General features: G+C 42.5%; 2 protein-coding genes across 3 annotated transcripts in view; one reads left to right on the forward strand and one right to left on the reverse strand.

Annotated features, from left to right (window-relative positions):
- LOC121680752 (putative cytochrome P450 120) overlaps positions 1 to 839 on the reverse strand; it is a 46,420-nt gene extending 45,581 nt beyond the window's left edge. The window contains exon 1 of the mRNA XM_042060284.1: positions 398 to 839. Within this exon, the coding sequence (XP_041916218.1) occupies positions 398 to 590 (193 nt within the window). The 5' untranslated portion in view covers positions 591 to 839. The remainder of the gene's footprint in view (positions 1 to 397) is intronic.
- Positions 840 to 1,766: 927 nt separating this feature from the next.
- si:dkey-247m21.3 (5-hydroxytryptamine receptor 4) overlaps positions 1,767 to 18,650 on the forward strand; it is a 29,247-nt gene continuing 12,363 nt past the window's right edge. For both annotated transcript variants that reach the window (XM_042059389.1, XM_042059388.1), the window contains exons 1-6: positions 1,767 to 1,868; positions 7,644 to 7,738; positions 8,093 to 8,239; positions 10,801 to 11,001; positions 13,202 to 13,355; positions 14,389 to 14,981. In XM_042059389.1, the coding sequence (XP_041915323.1) occupies positions 7,710 to 7,738; positions 8,093 to 8,239; positions 10,801 to 11,001; positions 13,202 to 13,355; positions 14,389 to 14,981 (1,124 nt within the window). In that variant the 5' untranslated portion in view covers positions 1,767 to 1,868; positions 7,644 to 7,709. The remainder of the gene's footprint in view (positions 1,869 to 7,643; positions 7,739 to 8,092; positions 8,240 to 10,800; positions 11,002 to 13,201; positions 13,356 to 14,388; positions 14,982 to 18,650) is intronic.

The following is an 18,650-nucleotide window of genomic DNA, read 5'->3' on the forward strand; positions in this document are numbered from 1 at the left end:
TCTCGTGACAATAAAGCCTGACATAGTCTCTAATCCAGCGAGGAACAGTGAAGTCCCACTTTAATAAACCATGCATAGGCTATAGGCACATAATCAATCTGAAACAGCAATGCAACAGATGTAATCACATATTTATAGACTACTTGTTACACTTGTTTTTAATCAACAACAGAAATAGACATAAATAGATAGTCTATATAAGACATTGAAATATTCACACGAGTTATTAGTATCAGACTAAAAAACATTGTAGCTGCGCTGAATTAACACGGCAAGCTAGCCTATCTAACAACGCAACATCAAACATGAAACCAACATCAACATGAAACCACATGTATACACAAGAACCTGCTACTGCTCAAACAAACTTTGTAACCTCTGAATGAGCACAACCTACCGCAAAGAAGTTCTTTCATTCCCTGAACCGAGCACACGAAAGATGTTGACTTGTTGAGCAGTCTTGCTTGAAAGATTCGGCTGCCATGCTTCTCAATGCGACGTTCGCAGAAAGTTATTGGATCTCGATAAAATTCCAGTGATTTGTCACCCAGAAGTGATATTCCCGTAGATCCCGGTAATTTAGACATCATTTTGTGTGAACACACACAGCTAACCTAATCCCTGAGCTGCTTCTTTTTGACATACGCGTGTAACTGAATAGGAAACCTAACCGGCGAACACGTTTACGCACAACAAATAACCATGACCATCTTCTACCTAAAGTCAATCTAAGGTCTAGTTAATATTTACTGTTTTATTATTACTGCTGATATTATCAATGCTTCAGTCAGACACCGCAGATCGCAACACAAGCAAGCAACAGTCTCTGCATAACCTATCCAAAATACCAGGAAGTGTGTTTATCCTCCGAGTGTTTGAATCTGGTATAGCTACCATTAAGGGGCGGGGGGGGGGGGCGAAGTTTCATGTTTTGAAATCCGAAATAAATAGCTGAACTTGGCTATATCCTATAACCAAAATTGTACACTTGCTCAAGGCTTTTCTCTGTGAGACTAGCTTATTCGGTGTTGTCCTCTACTTCTCCAATTCTCTCATGTTTAAAACACAGGTGTCTATGTAAAGTTTCATAGTGGCAATCTGAATTGAGTCGGATAACCTGTCCCTACCTCAAACAACAGACGGCTATTTCTTTGATGTTTATAGCTCACACAGCCTATTTGCTATAAATAGTAGCCTATTAGCCTATATTAAACAAATGTCAACAAGCTAAATGTAGGCATATTCATAAGAAATAAGGCTACTGTCACAGGAAAAATTCTAACACCCAGGGGCAAACCCTAGCCTATCGGAATCAGACGCTAGGGGGAGGAAAACGCTTGCCAGGTCCACGAAGCGAAGCGAAGGCCTATCTACTTACAGTGGACAACTCGTGGTGGTCTCAATTGTAACTGAAAGTCAATTCAATTCCTGAATTCAAATTGTCAATTAAATTCCTGAAGGTAGGCCTACCGATGCCCCATCTCTCCGTTGATCTTCCCTTGGGCATTGTACTAAATGTGGCGTCGTGCCTCCACATACCCCGTAAATTTGCCATTTTTTATACTGAAAATGCGATATGTCAGACGGAGACGTTAGTTACCAATGGCTTTTCCACAAGATGGCGCAGTTGAAAACACTCCAAACACCCAGTTTGCCCTGACTCAAACGCGGGCAATCCACAAAATAACGCTCAAGTCAGACCGAGACGCACACAACCTGTCGTTCACAGGCACGCTCGGTTTGTGCGTATCCTGGCTTTAACTACTGCCAAAATGGCTTTGATCCGTTTCAAAGTTCCGAGGTAACCTAATATGAAAGCCCACGGTGGCCCAACGCGGTCCTGGCATCTCCTGCGTTTTAGACCACAAGTAAGTCCATTTTATTAATCAAAAGCCATGTTATTAATAACAAGTTCGCTGTACTTCAATCATGTATAATGACACTGTTCTTTACAAGATATTAGATTCTATAAAGATCTTGTGGGCTAGGCTACAATTCTTTTAATTATAAAAGAACCGTTGTGTGCCGTGTCAAGGCGTTTTTGGAGGAATGGCATTTAAGCTAATATCCTGACTAATACTGAGTAAAAAGTATGACAATTTACCAAGTTTTTAATGCATGGAAACCACACACTCGATGTATTTAGTGTTGTTTATGAATGAAGTATGTTGTGATTAACTCTGAAATGTATTTACATAATACAAATGACATGTGAAATGTTAAGTAGTTTATAACGTCGTGGGATAAACCTGCAAATAGATAGATAGATAGATAGATAGATACTTTATTGATCCCCAGGGGAAATTCAAGATGACATGTAATGAAATTACATGTAAATGTGCTATACAAATATTTTTGTCCCTGGTCCTCTGTTCCATTTCACATTCGTTTACCTGTTGACAATTCCTCTTGCTTGTGCAACTGTGTTGGTCGCCACCTCATTTAGATCACTTAGAAGAATTTTTGGTGCAGTCTAAATCTTTGCTTTGCATTACCTTGATTTATAGGCGTGAGGTTAATGTATCTAAAATGTATGACTTTGATGCGTAGGCTATTGAATGCGTATTTTCATGCGTTCAAGTGTGAGATCTTTCTATCCCAAATTACATCCTGTCAAACTGTTGAAAGCTATACTCTGCAGACAAGCCATCTCATTTATTGGTGTACTTACCTTTGCTCTGTCGTTAGGCTTTTCGGTAAATAGATCGTACTACACACGATGTTATCTGTGGGTATGAGGTGTCTCGTGTGTTTGTTGAGACCTTGTGTAGACTTTTTTTACTTGTGCATTAACAGGAATCCTTCCTATGTATGTCATCTATCAGAGAGGAACTAGAGTGAAATTGCCCAGATCGGATAGGCTGATGCTGACAATCAGGGCGATGCATTTTATGACGGTGAGCAATAAAAGCCCCCGCACTTAAGATAACAAAGTCTGTGATGCCAACTCAAACAGACATCTCGGAGATCTTAAAGAAACGCGTTTTGAAAAATGATATCTTCTTTTTGACAGAATTGTCGGATTTGAGGATATTTTTCTCTCTCTCTGAATAGCTTAGCCTACTTTCTGGGATGATTTCTCTCAAGTAAGAGGATGAGTGTTGTGTTTTCCCTGTGTGTGAGAGAATGAGAGAACGGCTCAGTGACAATTTCAGCAGCTTCACTTGAGTTGAGACTGAAGCCTGGCCAACACCAGCGGCCAAAGCCTCCTTACAAGTCATCGATCGTGACAGTATAGAGCCATGAGAAAATTAACTTTTAGTCCATTCCGATGAAACGGAGTGAAAGCCGCATTGTGGCTCGTGCCCCCAACCATCAGTTTCTTCCATGGTGCACTGTGGCTCAGGCAGTGTCAGCCTCCGTGGCTGGTTGTCCCAGCTCCTCCATGGAGCAAAACTCACATGCAAAATTACTCTTTCAAAAGCCATTATGGTCATCTGATTCCGGTAATTCAAAAATCGCTTTCTCCATGCTTGGAGTGACCTCTTTTGGGGGGTTGGAGTCCTGTGCTTTCTACTGGGGCACCCTCCCCGTGTGACAATCCCTCTGAGCACATGGAAAAGTTAAATGCCACTTGATGTTGTGTGGCATGGTAGAAAATAAAGTCCTCAACATTGCACATCTCTTGTTCAGCAGTACTCGGATGGTTATGGTTGTGATTCTTCGATTGTGATTATTTGAAGGACAGTATGTAAATTCTATCAGACTGTTATGCTCTATTACTGGCATCGGTTCATTATGGGGTGAGCATTTTTGGAATTATATTGTTGTGAGAATGCCTGTGCTGTGCCTATCTTTTCCATTTTCTATGGATTATAAGTTTAATGATTATCTTTCTCGATTTTGTTGTGACAAGCAGTATAATGTGATTCAGGACTGATTAAAAAATGTGTTTGAGTGGAGAGAGCCAGTATCTTATTAGGTACTAAACGCAGCTCAAGCCTTAAATGAAATCCCTTCATGGTTTCCTTAAAATATTAATTAACTTGAATGTTCTCTGCTAATATGGTTACAGAAATAGTTACATGTGGTGGAGGAGTAGGCTTATAGATATATTTGAAGGTGTCAATGACCATCATTTCCTTTTCCCTCCAACCTTTAGAAAGGTGCTGGTAATGATGAAAGAACACTGGACTCGGGCTGATTCTCAGCACTTGTAGTTGTCCTCAGACAAACAGTGAAGCCTGTTGTTTCTTTCAATCATGGTTGTTTCCTTTGCCTAGTCAGTCTGGGTTAACATCAGTGTCTTGGCTTCAGCGGTAGGTTCATGGACAGATCCAGCTGAAGGATAATGGCAACAGGCTGTTTGTGTTTGGTGATGATGGCTACAGAAACTGTAGCAGCCACAGGATTCAATTCAATTCCATTCGGTTTTATTTATATGGCGCCATTAACAATTGACAATTTGTCTCAAGGAGCTGTACAGAGCCCAGAGCCTGAAACCCTTACAGTAAGTGCTGAGGAACAGGAAGAAACTCAGTTTATAAGGGGGTCCCATAAGACTGGGGTCGGCCAGGGAGAGAAATAGAAAGGGGGTTGAGCGTTACTGAAGGGAAGGGAGGAGAAGAGAATCAGAGAGAATCAGAAGTCAGCAAGCAGATACAAGTTCATACATGCGTCAGGATAAAACATACATTCATACATGATGCATCATGTATGAATGTATGTTTTATCCTGACGCATGATTTAAACAAGATTGATAGTGGATGAAATGAAGAGAGCCATGCAGGTGGCATTCAGATTGTTGAATGTAGAACAGCTTAGTGAATATACCGTGTTCTCATAAGTTTACTATTCACAGAGGAATTTATATCAGTCCTATCATGTGAATGCTAGAGGTAGGTTGGTTCTCTTCTGTTCAAACAACAGATGGAAGGTGTTTCATGATCGATATGTTTTTATCCTCTGTTCAACAGTCTCATCTAACATGCCAATTGAACATTTGTACTAGGCTAGGTATTTGTATCTGAAGATATATACAGGTATTTCTATGCACACTACCTCTGAAGCAACAGGAGACAGTGCAAGGGTGTCTGCAGTGAGCCACAGAAAACCATTAAGTATAATTTTTCATTGTGCTGGTTTGTGTGTGTGTGTGTGTGTGTGTGTGTGTGTGTGTGTGTGTGTTTGTGTTTGTGTGTGTGTGTGTGTGTGTGAGATGCTTGTGGTACTGTGTGGGAAACGCACGTGTCTGACGTGAAACCGATATCTCTTTTTTTAACACCACCAAGAGGTATAGAGAAAAAACAAAACCACTCATTCTTTCCCCAAACTCTTGTCACTTTGACACGGCAAGTGTGGGCGATGCGCGCAGCTCTCCTTACAGAGAGTTTCCAGGGAGCCTGTAATCACGACTGTAATTTTCAATTTTTCATTCGCAAAAAATTCTCTGGTCTGCGGCCGCGAAAAAAACAAGGAGTGTTGGGCGGCCTGTTTGGTGGATGGCATGCATAGCTATTCACACTGATTTCAGAGGCCCTGGTTTGGCTCAGGAGAGTTGGGGGTTAAGCAGTGGTTACAGCTGGTGGATGACTGGGAGTTTCCTTCTGCTTCACATATCTGAACAATTCATCACCCACCAAGTGACAGCTTCTCTTACACATTATATTTATTTACTGGTATATGCCATAAAACATTAGGTCATTAATGGGTTAATATAGGGTAACAGACACAGTGTTCCTTAATTATGGCCATGATAAAAAGCTTCTTTCCTGGTTCTAATAAAAGGAGGTCATATTCAGTGTACCTAACAGTGTACTCAAGGGCTATATGACATCTTTATATTGTATACATTATTACAACAGATAGTAAAACCACTATATCCTGGCAACGGAGGAACACTTAATGATTTTCATACTAATGTAAATATTGTACTGTATGTCCAGTATGGCTCTTATTGAGAGCCCTTGCAGTCAAGTGTTTAATGTCACATTGCCATATTTAAATAATTTCTTATAGCCTGTGGAAACACTGACTAATAACTCAGATTTTCGAATATTTGTAGGAGAGTTTTCTGTTTTTAATTCTGATGGCTTTAGAGCACAGATGATGGTAATCATCACTGCCATAACATATATGTAGCCTACAATAGGGCTACCTAAGTAATGGTATTGAGCTTGACAAGGGCTATTTGCAGACCGGCACTAACAGGTCGTTTTACCGTCTAAGTCCATTTCCACTGCACAAAACAGCCCATGAAATTGCAAAGAATTTTCCGCTCATGTGATGTTTGACTGTTTGCACCCCGTCTCATCTCCGAGGCACAGCGATGAGTTCACATGGAGTGGTGGAGGTAGTGGTGGAGGAGGAAGCATGTGTGGTGAGAAAGAAGGAATACATGCGTGGAGGTGTCCATGTAGGCGCTGGAACGAGGCGGCTCCCATCTGGGCAAACATATCACACGTCGCATTTATTTACCCTTCCGGAGCCGCGAAACACCTCTGTCTCAGCGGGGCCCACGAGCCTAGGAGGAAAGGTGTGAGCTCTCTCAGGAGGAGGTGGGGTCAGGGGTGGAGGACAGGGTGGACCCTCTGATGGAAGGAGTTGCTCTCTGACCCCTGTCTCCAAGGAGTAAGCTATATTAGGTACTGTCAGAGAGAGAGAGAGGCTGAGAGAGAGAGAGATACAGAGAAAGAGAGAGAGAGTGACATAGATAAATTGACAGAGAGTGAGTGTGTGGAAGATTACATGTGTCAGGCAAAATGAATACAATACATAGAATAATAAGAATACCTAGAATATCCAACCAAAAAACAACCAAAGGACGCTTGTTAACATTACTAAGAACAGTGAGTCATTCGCTTTGGCATTGTGACTGTCATTCATGGTATTCAAATGCGCTGAGTCCCTGTGCTCCTTAAGGAAGGGAAGCTGTATATCATAATCATGTTTGATATACACCCAGTAGTTATCATTATCTGTGCGTCGCTCTCACAAAAAAAAAAACCCTCTGGCTGCAGATAAAATTCTCTTCCACACTCGCGAGCAGGGCATTCATGTGTGTGGACTAAAGCCACCTTATCTGAAGGGTTGTCATCTTGATGTACTACTTCCAGGAATCTCATTTCCAGGAAGCCAGAGCTTTCTAAAAAGAGAAAAACAGGAGTTTGCATTCATTATCACCAGGGGCAAGAGAATGCCGAAACCAAATTAAGGATGTGGTGATTACCAGAGGCCCCTGCGCAACATCCAGAGTCGCACGGAGCCTCCCGACACCCAGTTGCACAAATTTATTATTGACGGACCCATCCTGCTAACCCCTCGAGAGGGAATCGTGGGAGATTGATCCGGGCGCCATGAGGGGTTCTGTACTTCGTGGAATGGTGTGGTGATTAAACACAGCTTCTGCTACTGTCCCTGTGTGGATAATAACCCTCAAGACCACTGACAGGCGAGTTGGTGGAGTCATACATGTACTCAGTGAGAGACAAACAGTCTGTTACAGACAAACAGGTGTTACAGTCACCCACTCACTCTCTCTCTCTCTCTCTCTGTCTTATGTGTGCAGACAGTCAGAGAGAGAGAGAGAGAGAGACAGTCGTTGTTAGAGATTTAGTCTTCCAATCACGCTCACCCTCTTTCTCTCTCTCCCTCTCTCTCTCTCCTCTCCCTCTCTACTCTGTTCCCTCTCTACTCATCTCCAGGCCGCCTGATGTGGAGAGTCATGTAGAGGTGTCCCATCTGACCAGCACTGATGACGGTTTCCAGTGATGGCCACACAACCAGACCCAGCTGAGGAGTAAGCACCGGAAACAGGCGATGCATAACCACAACCTTTGAGCCAGATCTGTCACCACTCGGGGATGAATAATTCACAATCTCTGTGTAATACCTGTCACTGTGACATATGGATACCATATGCATGGTCTATTATGCAAGGTCATGAAGGTAGCTTAATAGAAAGATGAGGGTTAACATGTCAGACACATGGTATTGCCCTTGTTACTCCTACCCTTGTAGACAGTTATAAAAAGGAAATATATGGCGTGGTAATTCCTGAAAAGCCCTATTAATGGTTTTAGGGAACTATTGATAATGACATGGCGGTTACGGTTATAATGAGTTCAAGGAAACATTCAGCTTTTGTTTGCAGTTCAGTTGATGACCTGGTGGACACCACTAATGTTTTGAACTCTCTGGAGAGGATTATCCTTACCCTCTTCCTGGCGGTCATCATCGTTATGACGGTCCTGGGGAACCTCCTGGTCATGGTGGCCCTTTGCAAAGACAGACAGCTACGGTAAGGCAAGTGACAGGACACTGTGTAGGCGATTGAGCTTATAAGATCACAATATCAGGCTTTCATTTATGTTTACATTAAAGTGTATTAAAAGCTCATAGCAAACCTATTTTAAAATAATATAGGGATTTGAATGGGGTCTTTGTTACAGCAACACACGCTACAGTTTTATCACAGCAAAAGCTTTTTTGTAACACACTGGGTTAATAATAACACGTGCACTAATCGTGACAGAATCCAACAAACAATATTTTCAATCATTTCAAAGTGTTGTAAATTACTCCATATGCACAGTGTGTAGCAACTCGTTAAAGCTCCTATTTAAAGATTTACGTTCCCCACCACTAGAGACCTTAAGCCTGTGCAGACATTCTCGTTCGCCCCAAGTAAACATTTACATTGTGTTCATATACATCTGTGAGATCCGTGTCCCGGTGGACCCGGTGGAGGTCTGTGAGGAAATGAACATTTTTTTCCCCACCTCTCCCTCCCTCACTTTCGTTGCGCAAACCCATCTCTCTCCTGTGTGCATTAGGAAGAGGAAAAACAAGTGGAACTGGGAGAGCACTAATGTGGTTGGGGAATGTAATTATTAAGGAGGCACACTTGGGATACACGCTAATGTATGCTACGCTAGTCTCATGTCCAAGTCCACTGGATCTGATCAGACAATACAGAGCGTGACAAAAGCAGACAATGGAGTGATTCAAGTGTAGGTGGGTGCAGCCATGGGTGTGGATTGCTGTTTCTAATGATAAGCAGGCTACTTGGCTGGTGTGGATATTCTTATTGAATTATTTCTGATTTGAATGCCCATTTCGGGGTGGAATGGCCTGCAATTTCTTACAGCTGGTTGTCATTATCAAGTGCTTGGATTGATGCCTCTTAAGTACTTGTCACAATAATGCCCCCTTACTCAGTAAAGCCTGTACGTTTGTGTGACGAATGAAGAGAAATCAAATGATTTACTTATTCTAGAGAGACGCTTGCTCTCATCTGAGTGTTTGCCAACCCATGACATTTCCTTCTTCTTTTCCACTAATCAGAAAAGAAAGCCCCTTCTAAAAACGGACAGTAAACATTACAGTGGATAATTTATTTATTTGTTATGAGATGGAAGAAATAATGCCATATGGCATTAGTCAACCTCAGTGGTTCTCTGTAAGAATACTGGAATTTTGTGTTAAAAATATAAACGTGTCCCAAATCATAATAAGAAACATGTTTGAGTAAATGCTCCAGTAGCTGAGAGTTCAGCTGGACACCACTGCAGGGTCAGCAACTAAGAGGTATCATTCATATTTTACCACTCTTAATTCCGGGACATCTCCTGTGGTGGTGGTGGTTGGTCAGTGTTCTGGAACCTTCCGGGTTAGCCATTGAAAGATGTACACACACACACCCCTTCTGAGCTGAGTTTTCCTGGCCACAGTGACCTTTGTGCCTGCTCACAGGCTCAGGGATTTGGGTGCACCCAAGTGCTGGAAGGCCATGTCCATAACTAATGGTGCAACATGAAGAAAGAGAATTGAATGTACTTGATCATCGCACGGCCGATGGCCAAAAGATGCCTTCACTTCTGTGAAACTTCCTAGAGAACCTTGCATTGCTTTTGGCCATTTCATTTTGTGTAACCACCAGAACTATCTTTACTGAGCCCTCTTCCATTACTCCAGCTTGCTGAAGACCTTTGGGCTGGGTTTTGTGCCTGTTCACCACTTACTTAAGATATAATGTTATGTACCGTTTTTGCAGATGTTCTAAATCACAATGATTTGGAGTGCAATTTATCCTGTGGTGAGTCAGATGTTCATGACCATCCAAAAGTCTGAACTCCAACCGATGTTTTCTTTCACTGTAGCTAATTCACTGTAGTCACAATCAGTGGAAACATGCCAGTTAAATGTTGAGATGAGCTGGTATACCTCCTGAGCTCGTATGTCTGTCATCTGATATCTCCAAATGTGAGTTTTTGGCTGGATTCTGGGTCATCTGATGTGAGACACCCTGTATTGACGTGACGTCACACCCTTCTGGACTTGTATCTGAACCTCTGGATCCCCTTTTTGTCTGTCATGATCTTTGACAAATTATGGCATCAACAATGTTTAGCTTGTTTCAATAGAAAAAGGGCTTGTTCTCTGCCAAAAATATAAGGTTGCTTCAAAACACGAACAAGAATTGAACAGTGGGAAAGTCAGAACCCAAATACAAGGCTCTTCACATCTGAAGTCTGAACATGCCTCCAGTTTCAAATTCTGATGAAAACAGCTGACTATCCGTATAATCATCTTTTGATTTAGATAGAGAGAGAGATAGATAGATAGATAGATAGATAGATAGATAGATAGATAGATAGATAGATAGATAGATAGATACTTTATTGATCCCCAAGGGGAAAATCAAGCCAAATTTACAACCCATTCCACCAATAACTGGAAAAATTACTGTAAAAGTTCAATCAAGTTATCATTTTTAACATGACTAATGCAGAGACATGGCCAGCTGCATGATGGGAAGAGTTAAACTGCTATAGAAAACTATTCTTTGTACGTCCGCAGGAAAAAGAAGACCAACTACTTCATTGTGTCGCTGGCTTTCGCGGATCTCTTAGTCGCTCTTCTGGTCATGCCATTCGCTGCCATCGAGTTGACCACAGGCCAGTGGAGGTATGGCGAGACCTTTTGTCTCATTCGGACATCCTTGGACGTGCTGCTCACCACAGCGTCTATACTGCACCTGTGCTGCATAGCGCTGGACAGGTGAGCATGAGAAACAGCATTAAGCCATGAAACATTCTCTCCAAAACATGCACTACTGAAAATAAAATACTAATGGTGATAAATCATACTTTGTAAACATAAACATTGTAATCATAATCATAAATAATTGTATAAGTAGATTAAAATGTTGTGTAGTATCTTGGGCAGTGGATTTGAATGAACTCCACACAACTTTTTGCTCACAGCCTGCCCTAGTGCAATGTGGAATACAAGGAGGCTTTTCATGGCATATACTGAAAAGCTTCAGGGCTAAAGTCAGTGTGCCACTTTGCCATCAGAATGTTCAGGGCTAAAGTCAGTGTGCCCCTTTGCCATCAGAATTAGTCTGAGGGCATATTGAATCACACATATTCCGCTCCAAGGGCCTGGCCTGGAAGATCTTTGCATTTCAATCCGGTTGCATGAACGATGGGACAGGAAAACCTGAAGAATTAAACAAGCTTAGTGAGAAGTGAGCGTGATTTTTGTGTGTGCGTCTGATGCACTAAGACCTGGAGCAAACTGCCACGTGCCATATTATGCAACATCCAAACGTAACATGTAACATAATAACGACTGATCCCTGAGGGAATCCTGCTGAAACATGAATATTATCATATTACATTAGATTACATGCATGCTGCTCTGGGCGTAATATCAGGGCATAATATCAGAAAAGCTAAGTCAAAAACATTTTATAAATAAGTTCTTATTTATATATATGTAATACAATAATTTGTCATGGCAGAGGTTAAAGACAGTTACGTTTATAACATCAAGGATGACATTTTTAGCTAATTGTTGTTTCTAGGAAACATATGGCAAGCAGTAGGATATACTACTTTACCATTACGTGTCTTGTCTGCTTAACCATCATAAATGTAAACACGGCATTGTATGCGGTGTATGGTAACACACAGCTGGTTGTAAAGCACTTTTTGTCTGTACACATAGAAAAGGTTGATGTGCTCCTATCAGCATATTATCTGGGAGTGCAGATCTCTGATGAAAAAAGGCCCAAAGGTTAATGAAAAAAAATCAACCTCCCCAAATGCCACGAGACAGCTGTCTCACCATCAGACCCTAATTTCTGTTTCTGTTGCCATCATGGTGTTCATACCCTGACTCATCTTCATAATTAATGCATTCGCAACATAGATCAGATATTTGCGAGCCTGGGAAATGTCACATCTGAGGGTCTGCTTTCGTTCAACGGCCCGCCATTTCGTTGTGGGCAGCCTCACAATGTGGCAATCAACATCTGATGAGGTTGTTGCATCATATTTCTTTAGAGCCACCCTCCACGCTCTGATTATTTAATGGTTGCTTAATAACACTGACAGTCAGTCCAAGCATTCTGTTTCATATCCAACACTAGGCTGAAATATACACACATCATTTCCCTGCTTAGGCTCCTCTTTTATATGCAACTGCCAACAACGCTTTTAAGGAGCTCATTATTATATCTTGCCATTACTACTGTATGTATACACAGATTGCTTCCCTCTGTTGCCTTTGTTATGCATTTTGCCCTTAATCGATTTTGCATTATTCACAATTCACATTCCAACAGCAAAACCAAGTGCTAACTCAATGCCAGTCCTAATGGATGCTCCTCTAGTGATTACACACTGGGGCATCATTTTGGAATCTTTCAATCATGAATCCCACAGAGTGAGTCTCTCTGTAGCTCCATGGTTGAGGAGATGGTGGAGGTTGGTTTTCTTTTTGAAGGGCAGACTTCAAAATCATGCAAACACACACGCACGCACACACACACACACACACACACACACACACACACACACACACATACATATAATCCGCTAATTTGATCTGAAGAGCGGTTCCTTTTTGGTCTTTCTCATTCTCTCTTCGTGAAGTCACATGACAAATGAGTGTTGGAAATGATTTTGTTCATCTAAGTAAGGAGTTTTGTTTACATTTTTAAATCAGAGGTACTGTATAATAAATGTTTGACAAACGCACCTCTTAAAAAATGAAATTGCATAACTAGATTAGTGATTTGTTTGATGGATGTCAATCAAATCTCATCTAAACTCAGTTACGTAAAGCTGAGAGGATAACTCACTGTTGTCAGTGAATCCCAGATTAAAGCTGCTTGCGTGGCTTGTGATTATTAACTGTATTTTTGGCTATTGTAACATATCTCCCGGGCTTGTTGTGACTCTGGCTGCAGGTACTATGCCATTTGCTGTCAGCCGCTGGTCTACAGGAACAAAATGACCCCGTTGAGGGTGACTCTGATGCTGGGAGGATGCTGGGTGATCCCCTCCTTCATCTCTTTCCTTCCCATCATGCAAAGCTGGAACGTTATCGGCATCGAGGACATTGTGAGTAGGCTACAGGTTGTGTATGTTTTGGAGGAAACCCTGAGACGGGCCTATTACAAACTCTACATAACATTATATCTTAATCTCTACAAAGAATCTGAAATAGCTGGCTTTGATGTGTAGTGTGACTTGAAATGAACTTTAAAATTGCTCTCATGTTTAAACGTTTGCCAAATAGAGAACTATGTCGCTTACTGATACAGTATGATACAGTGTCTTCCGATGAACCTTTGGCTTCGGACACAGGATATACCAAGCCTTACATGAAGCCTATCTTGTCTATTTTCAGGCCCTTAATATCAACACATCATCAGTCTATTAATCTGAGAAAATATTCTCATATTTGCACTGCATATTTTAGCCTCTGAGGTCTGCTTTTGATTTAGATCACTTGAAGGCCAAGACAATAGACACTGACAAAACAGTCCCCTTTACTCTAGGCCTACTTATTATTAATACTGTGTCACGCATGATTCAGTCGCATGATTTATTTCCCCAACATGTCCTGTTGACTTGAACCTAAAACCACAGTGCAAAAAAAGAGCAAATGCCCATTTAAGGACACGATTGCCTCGATCTGGAAGCTGACTGGATGTATAGCAGACTTCTCACGCGTTGAAGTGTTGAATGTTTTGACACTGTGAACGTTAGGTCCAGAATGGCACGGGGAGTTGCCGAGGCAAGCTCAGTTCACGAGTGCAAAGTTCAGGCCCAACTGCTTAAAGTAATTTGTGTTTGTTGAAACCAATTACAGTGATGGTAAATATTTATAGATTGCACGGTATGCTTTTCTCGGAAATTTCTTTTGTCCACCAAGAGCTTTCAGATCACACTCGAGCCCTCTTAAAGAAAAGGATGATGTGAAACATGAAGTGGAATAGAGCTGCATCATTACTAATTCGCAGACAATTGGGCTCGAAAAAGTAATTTCTTATCTGATCTTGGAAAGGAGAATAGTTTGAACTTTGTTTACCAGCTGGCTGTTTTTTTCTCTCTGCGGACTCTCTCCATCTCTTGTGTTTCGGCCATAAAGATCGAGCAGAGGAAGTTCAGCAGTACCAACGAGACGTACTGCGTGTTCCTGGTCAACCGTCCGTACGCTCTCATCTGCTCGGCCGTGGCCTTCTACGTGCCGCTGGGCCTGATGGTGCTGGCCTACCAGCGCATCTACGTGACGGCCATGGAGCACGCCCGGCAGATCGGCACCCTCCAACGCGCCGGCTCCGCCCCGGAGTACCTGAGCAGCGCCGGGGGTGGAGGGGGCTCCTCGTCGGAGACGCACGGCGGCTCCAGCAGCAGCCGCATCAAGATCGAGACCAAGGCGGCCAAGACGCTGGCGGTCATCATGGGCTGCTTCTGTCTGTGCTGGGCGCCCTTCTTCGTCACCAACGTGGTGGACCCGTTCATCCAGTACACGGTCCCCTGGCAGATGTGGACCGCGTGGCTGTGGCTGGGCTATGTGAACTCGGGACTCAACCCGTTCCTCTACGCCTTCCTGAACCGGGCCTTCCGCCGGGCCTTCCTCATGATCCTGTGCTGCGGGGACGAGCGGTACGTGCGCCAGGGCAGCTACGGGCCCTCACGAGCGCACTCAGGCTCGGCCAATGGCACGACCATCGCTCTCAGGTAAGCTCAGGCGGTGGTGGGTGGTGTGTGTGGTGGTGGTGGAATTCAGCGTCCCGTCTGGCCCCCTGTAAAAAAGATATGAATTTTGGGAAGAAAATTGGGACGGGGGGGATTACCTTCCCCCTGCCTTCACAGCTTATCTGTGGGCCTCAGGATCATCTTTGTCTGTCATTGGAAAAATTAGGTTTTTGGGAGAGGTTTTTTTTCTGGGCTTTTAAAAAGAGATGCTGGAGGCTAGGTCATCTGGTATAACTTATAGACATGCTCTTACATGTTCTTGTGTATATAGTCAATGTAAAATAAGATGAAAAGGAAAATAACTGTAGTTCGCAGAAATGTTTAATAAATGCAATATCGTCTTTCTCAGGCTATAAACAGGGCCCCTCTGAGTGAGTGTGTAATGCACTCATAAAAGCGCTGCATTCATTTTCAAAGCATATAACATCATTATAACATAAACCATCTGCTGATTCAATCATTATTATTAGCGGTATGGAACAGCTAATTTAATATAATAAAATCAGGGAACAATCAAGTGCATGAAAGCATTAATATTCTTTAATTTATGCTACCAAGGAATGTCATGGTGAATAGGTTACTGCATGAGAAAGCACAGGGAGAATTTGAATTTCTATTGGATTCATTGTCTTTTTTCACCTTTTGTCTGGTGCTTGGTGTCTGTTTTGAAGTGCCGCTGGACAGAGGGCCCCACATGTCAAATCTTGGGCCTTTTTCTCCCTTCTAGCTCTTCAGAAATGGCCCATGGAGGGCTGACATCACCGTAACCTCACTTTCCCCACATCCCTCCCCAAGCCACTCCAAAACAAAACACTCATCCTAATGGATGAGTTAAGAAACAGAAGACCAACTTTGCGCACACACACACACACACACACACACACACACACACACACACACACACACACACACACATAAAAACAACACAATGAGTGGCATGTCACTGTGTTGCTATTTTTGTTATAACAGTGTGACTTCATGTTGCGGCCTTTCTGACTGACTGACTGCTGTTGTATTATTTATGTGCTAATGAGGTTGTTCTCGGCGGTTTGGTGCCCCCCTTTAAGGTGGGGAACAGTAGTTTTACATGTTATTTTAGTGGGTGTGTCTCGCCTTTGCTCTTTTGTTCCAATGCTGTTTGTGGGCTTTTTTTCTCTCCTTACGCTCCTCCGCATTTTATGTTTATGGTTTTTTAGCTTTACTTAACTTCGCTAAACTAGCCCTGTGCCCGCATGTGTTTTCTTTTAACTCATTTATGGAAAAGAACATTTCATATATGGCAGTCAGCGTTTGACGCGCCACGCCGTGTTTTTTATTGGGCACAGCTGAAAACCCCAGAATGTGTCGAACAGGAAGTGAAAAAACAAATAGTATTAGAGCCACCCTAATGTCTGTGCGTGTAAAAGAGTCCCAGACACAAAGCAGATGTTGCTTTTTTCCGCTCTGAATTTAATTACTGAAACTAGAATAGAAGCCGTCGGCAAATCGTTCCGGATTGTGTGTTAATATGTCTGTTGATGTGTTCAGCGGCATTGGCCATGCTAAAATAGGTCATTATATTTAGATTAATGTTTGAGATCTTGTCCATTGTTTTTCCTTTTTTTTGTGGTGGAGCTATACTTGTTGATCCATGTCTCGCTCAGAACAGTCTGCGTTTTAAGGTGACAACCCCTGGTCTGGTTACCTTTATACCAGTAGGGAACTGCACGCTGGAGAGCTGGTCCTCTTTTAAAGTATATTTTCTGGTATAATTAGCATTCACATTTGGATATTTCCCTGGATATTAACTAAATCCCTGGAAATTTAAGACAAAATATAATTGGGCCAGGTTGTCTAGGGTTATATGTTTTGGATATGTAGACAACCAGAAACGTCTGATGGTCCTTTTCTGAAGTCCGTCTGAGTTTTTGTGCTTGCAGGGTGATAGCATCAAGGTTGTGTCGTTACAGACTGAATATAAGATGCTCACTTTGTCTAGTTTGGAGCATCTGAATAAAATATCCACATTTATTTGAAAGAAAATAGATACAGACATTTTTTTGGACGAGAAAAGGTTTGACAAGCGGTGCATATCCCCACCCTTGGAGAGTTGTGAGTGCTCTGCTTTTCGCCAGCCGAACTGGAGTGCATGATGCATTTAATTGTTTCAAAAGTGGCTGCACCTGCACCCCCAAAAGCCTAAATGCGTGTTTTGGCTTTTTTATGGAAGTCCAGATATGCCTATTATTCACACACTCTTAAACACAACAGAGTGCAGAGTGGTACGCTGATCACTGCCATCAGGGTCATGACAATCCCAGTGTGTGATGCTGCAGATTAACTGCAGAATAATCTTTTTTGTCATTAATAAGTGGCTATCGTTAGTGGGATGCTTAATTAAAAAAACACCACAGAACACATTTACGTCTCATGGTTTTTAGTGTATTGTATTTCATATTTTGAAACAAATTGCGTTGTGTGTGAAGGCTGGTTTGAGATGCTGAGCGGCGTGAAGACTGACAGCTGATGGAAGTAATCTGTGTGGTCTGGAACAGCATGTGCAAGAAAAACGCAGTGCGAGGTTAAAGTTGTGTTGACACCATTGGCCTCGTTCCAGGAGACGCATACCAAATCACACGCTCCGAAACTTTCCAGCAATTTTACATATGCGTGCTCACTTTTTAGCCCATCGATTGACTGTCAGATGGCTGTGATTGCATTCTCCTCTTCTGGGTCTCTTAATCTTATTGTCATTCTTTCTCTCTCTTCCCCTCCTTTCCCCATCTCCTCCATGTCTCTTCTTTCAATATCAGCCTGTTTCCAAACGTAAAGGCTTTTGTCAGAATGCTGCCTGCAGTGACAGGTGGATTCTTTTTTTTGTGTGTGTGAGTGCACGCCTATCCTCCCTAAGCCCAAAGTGTGTTGGACAAGCCTTGTAAGAATGTGATGTTCTGGCCAAGCGGAGCCAGAATTGGTCTGTCCCGTGAGTGTGTGCCTCCTCAGCCCAGGCATGAATAGGAACAAAGTCACGTTTCAAAGTGGCATCTGAGGAGAAATGTTTTTCTAAAATTGTGAGAATTTGGACTTTGGACTCTTGATTATCGTGTGAAACCCTGCATTTTGGTCTGTGTTTGAGCGGAGCCTTTTGTTTCTCCATAAGCCCTACAGTGCATTTAAATCCCTTCGAATGACTCACTCTGAAAATGTGTCCAACAAACATGCTCCCTCGTGTCACGACACAACCACACACACACTTATGAATCGACGCATACCTCCCAGACCATAACATGAGTCTTCCCATGTCTGTTACAAGGACACTCAATGAGTAAGCTGCTGGCCATTCCATGGCAGCTCCATATAAAGTCAGAAATCTCCCCTCCTGACCAATGGGTGCGTTCAGTGCACCTTTGTCCATGCACTCCTTCCTCCCCTCAGGCCTGGGAACCAGACGAAGCTCAGAGTGTATTTGAATTTGTTCTGGCATCTTTCTCAGTTAGTCCAGTGCACTTTATCTTTGAACCCTTCTGATAATTATACTGATCTAAGTGTGCTGGTTTGAACGCTGGTTAGCAACCTTTGTAGCCAAACACGGTAAGAGTCTGAAGTAACTCTGAAGTAAAGTTTGCCTTTAACTCCGCAACTCAGACAACAAACAGACAAATGATGGGTAGA

The sequence above is a fragment of the Alosa sapidissima genome, chromosome 13 (assembly GCF_018492685.1).
Source record: "Alosa sapidissima isolate fAloSap1 chromosome 13, fAloSap1.pri, whole genome shotgun sequence".
In the NCBI taxonomy this organism is placed as follows: Eukaryota; Metazoa; Chordata; class Actinopteri; order Clupeiformes; family Clupeidae; genus Alosa; species Alosa sapidissima.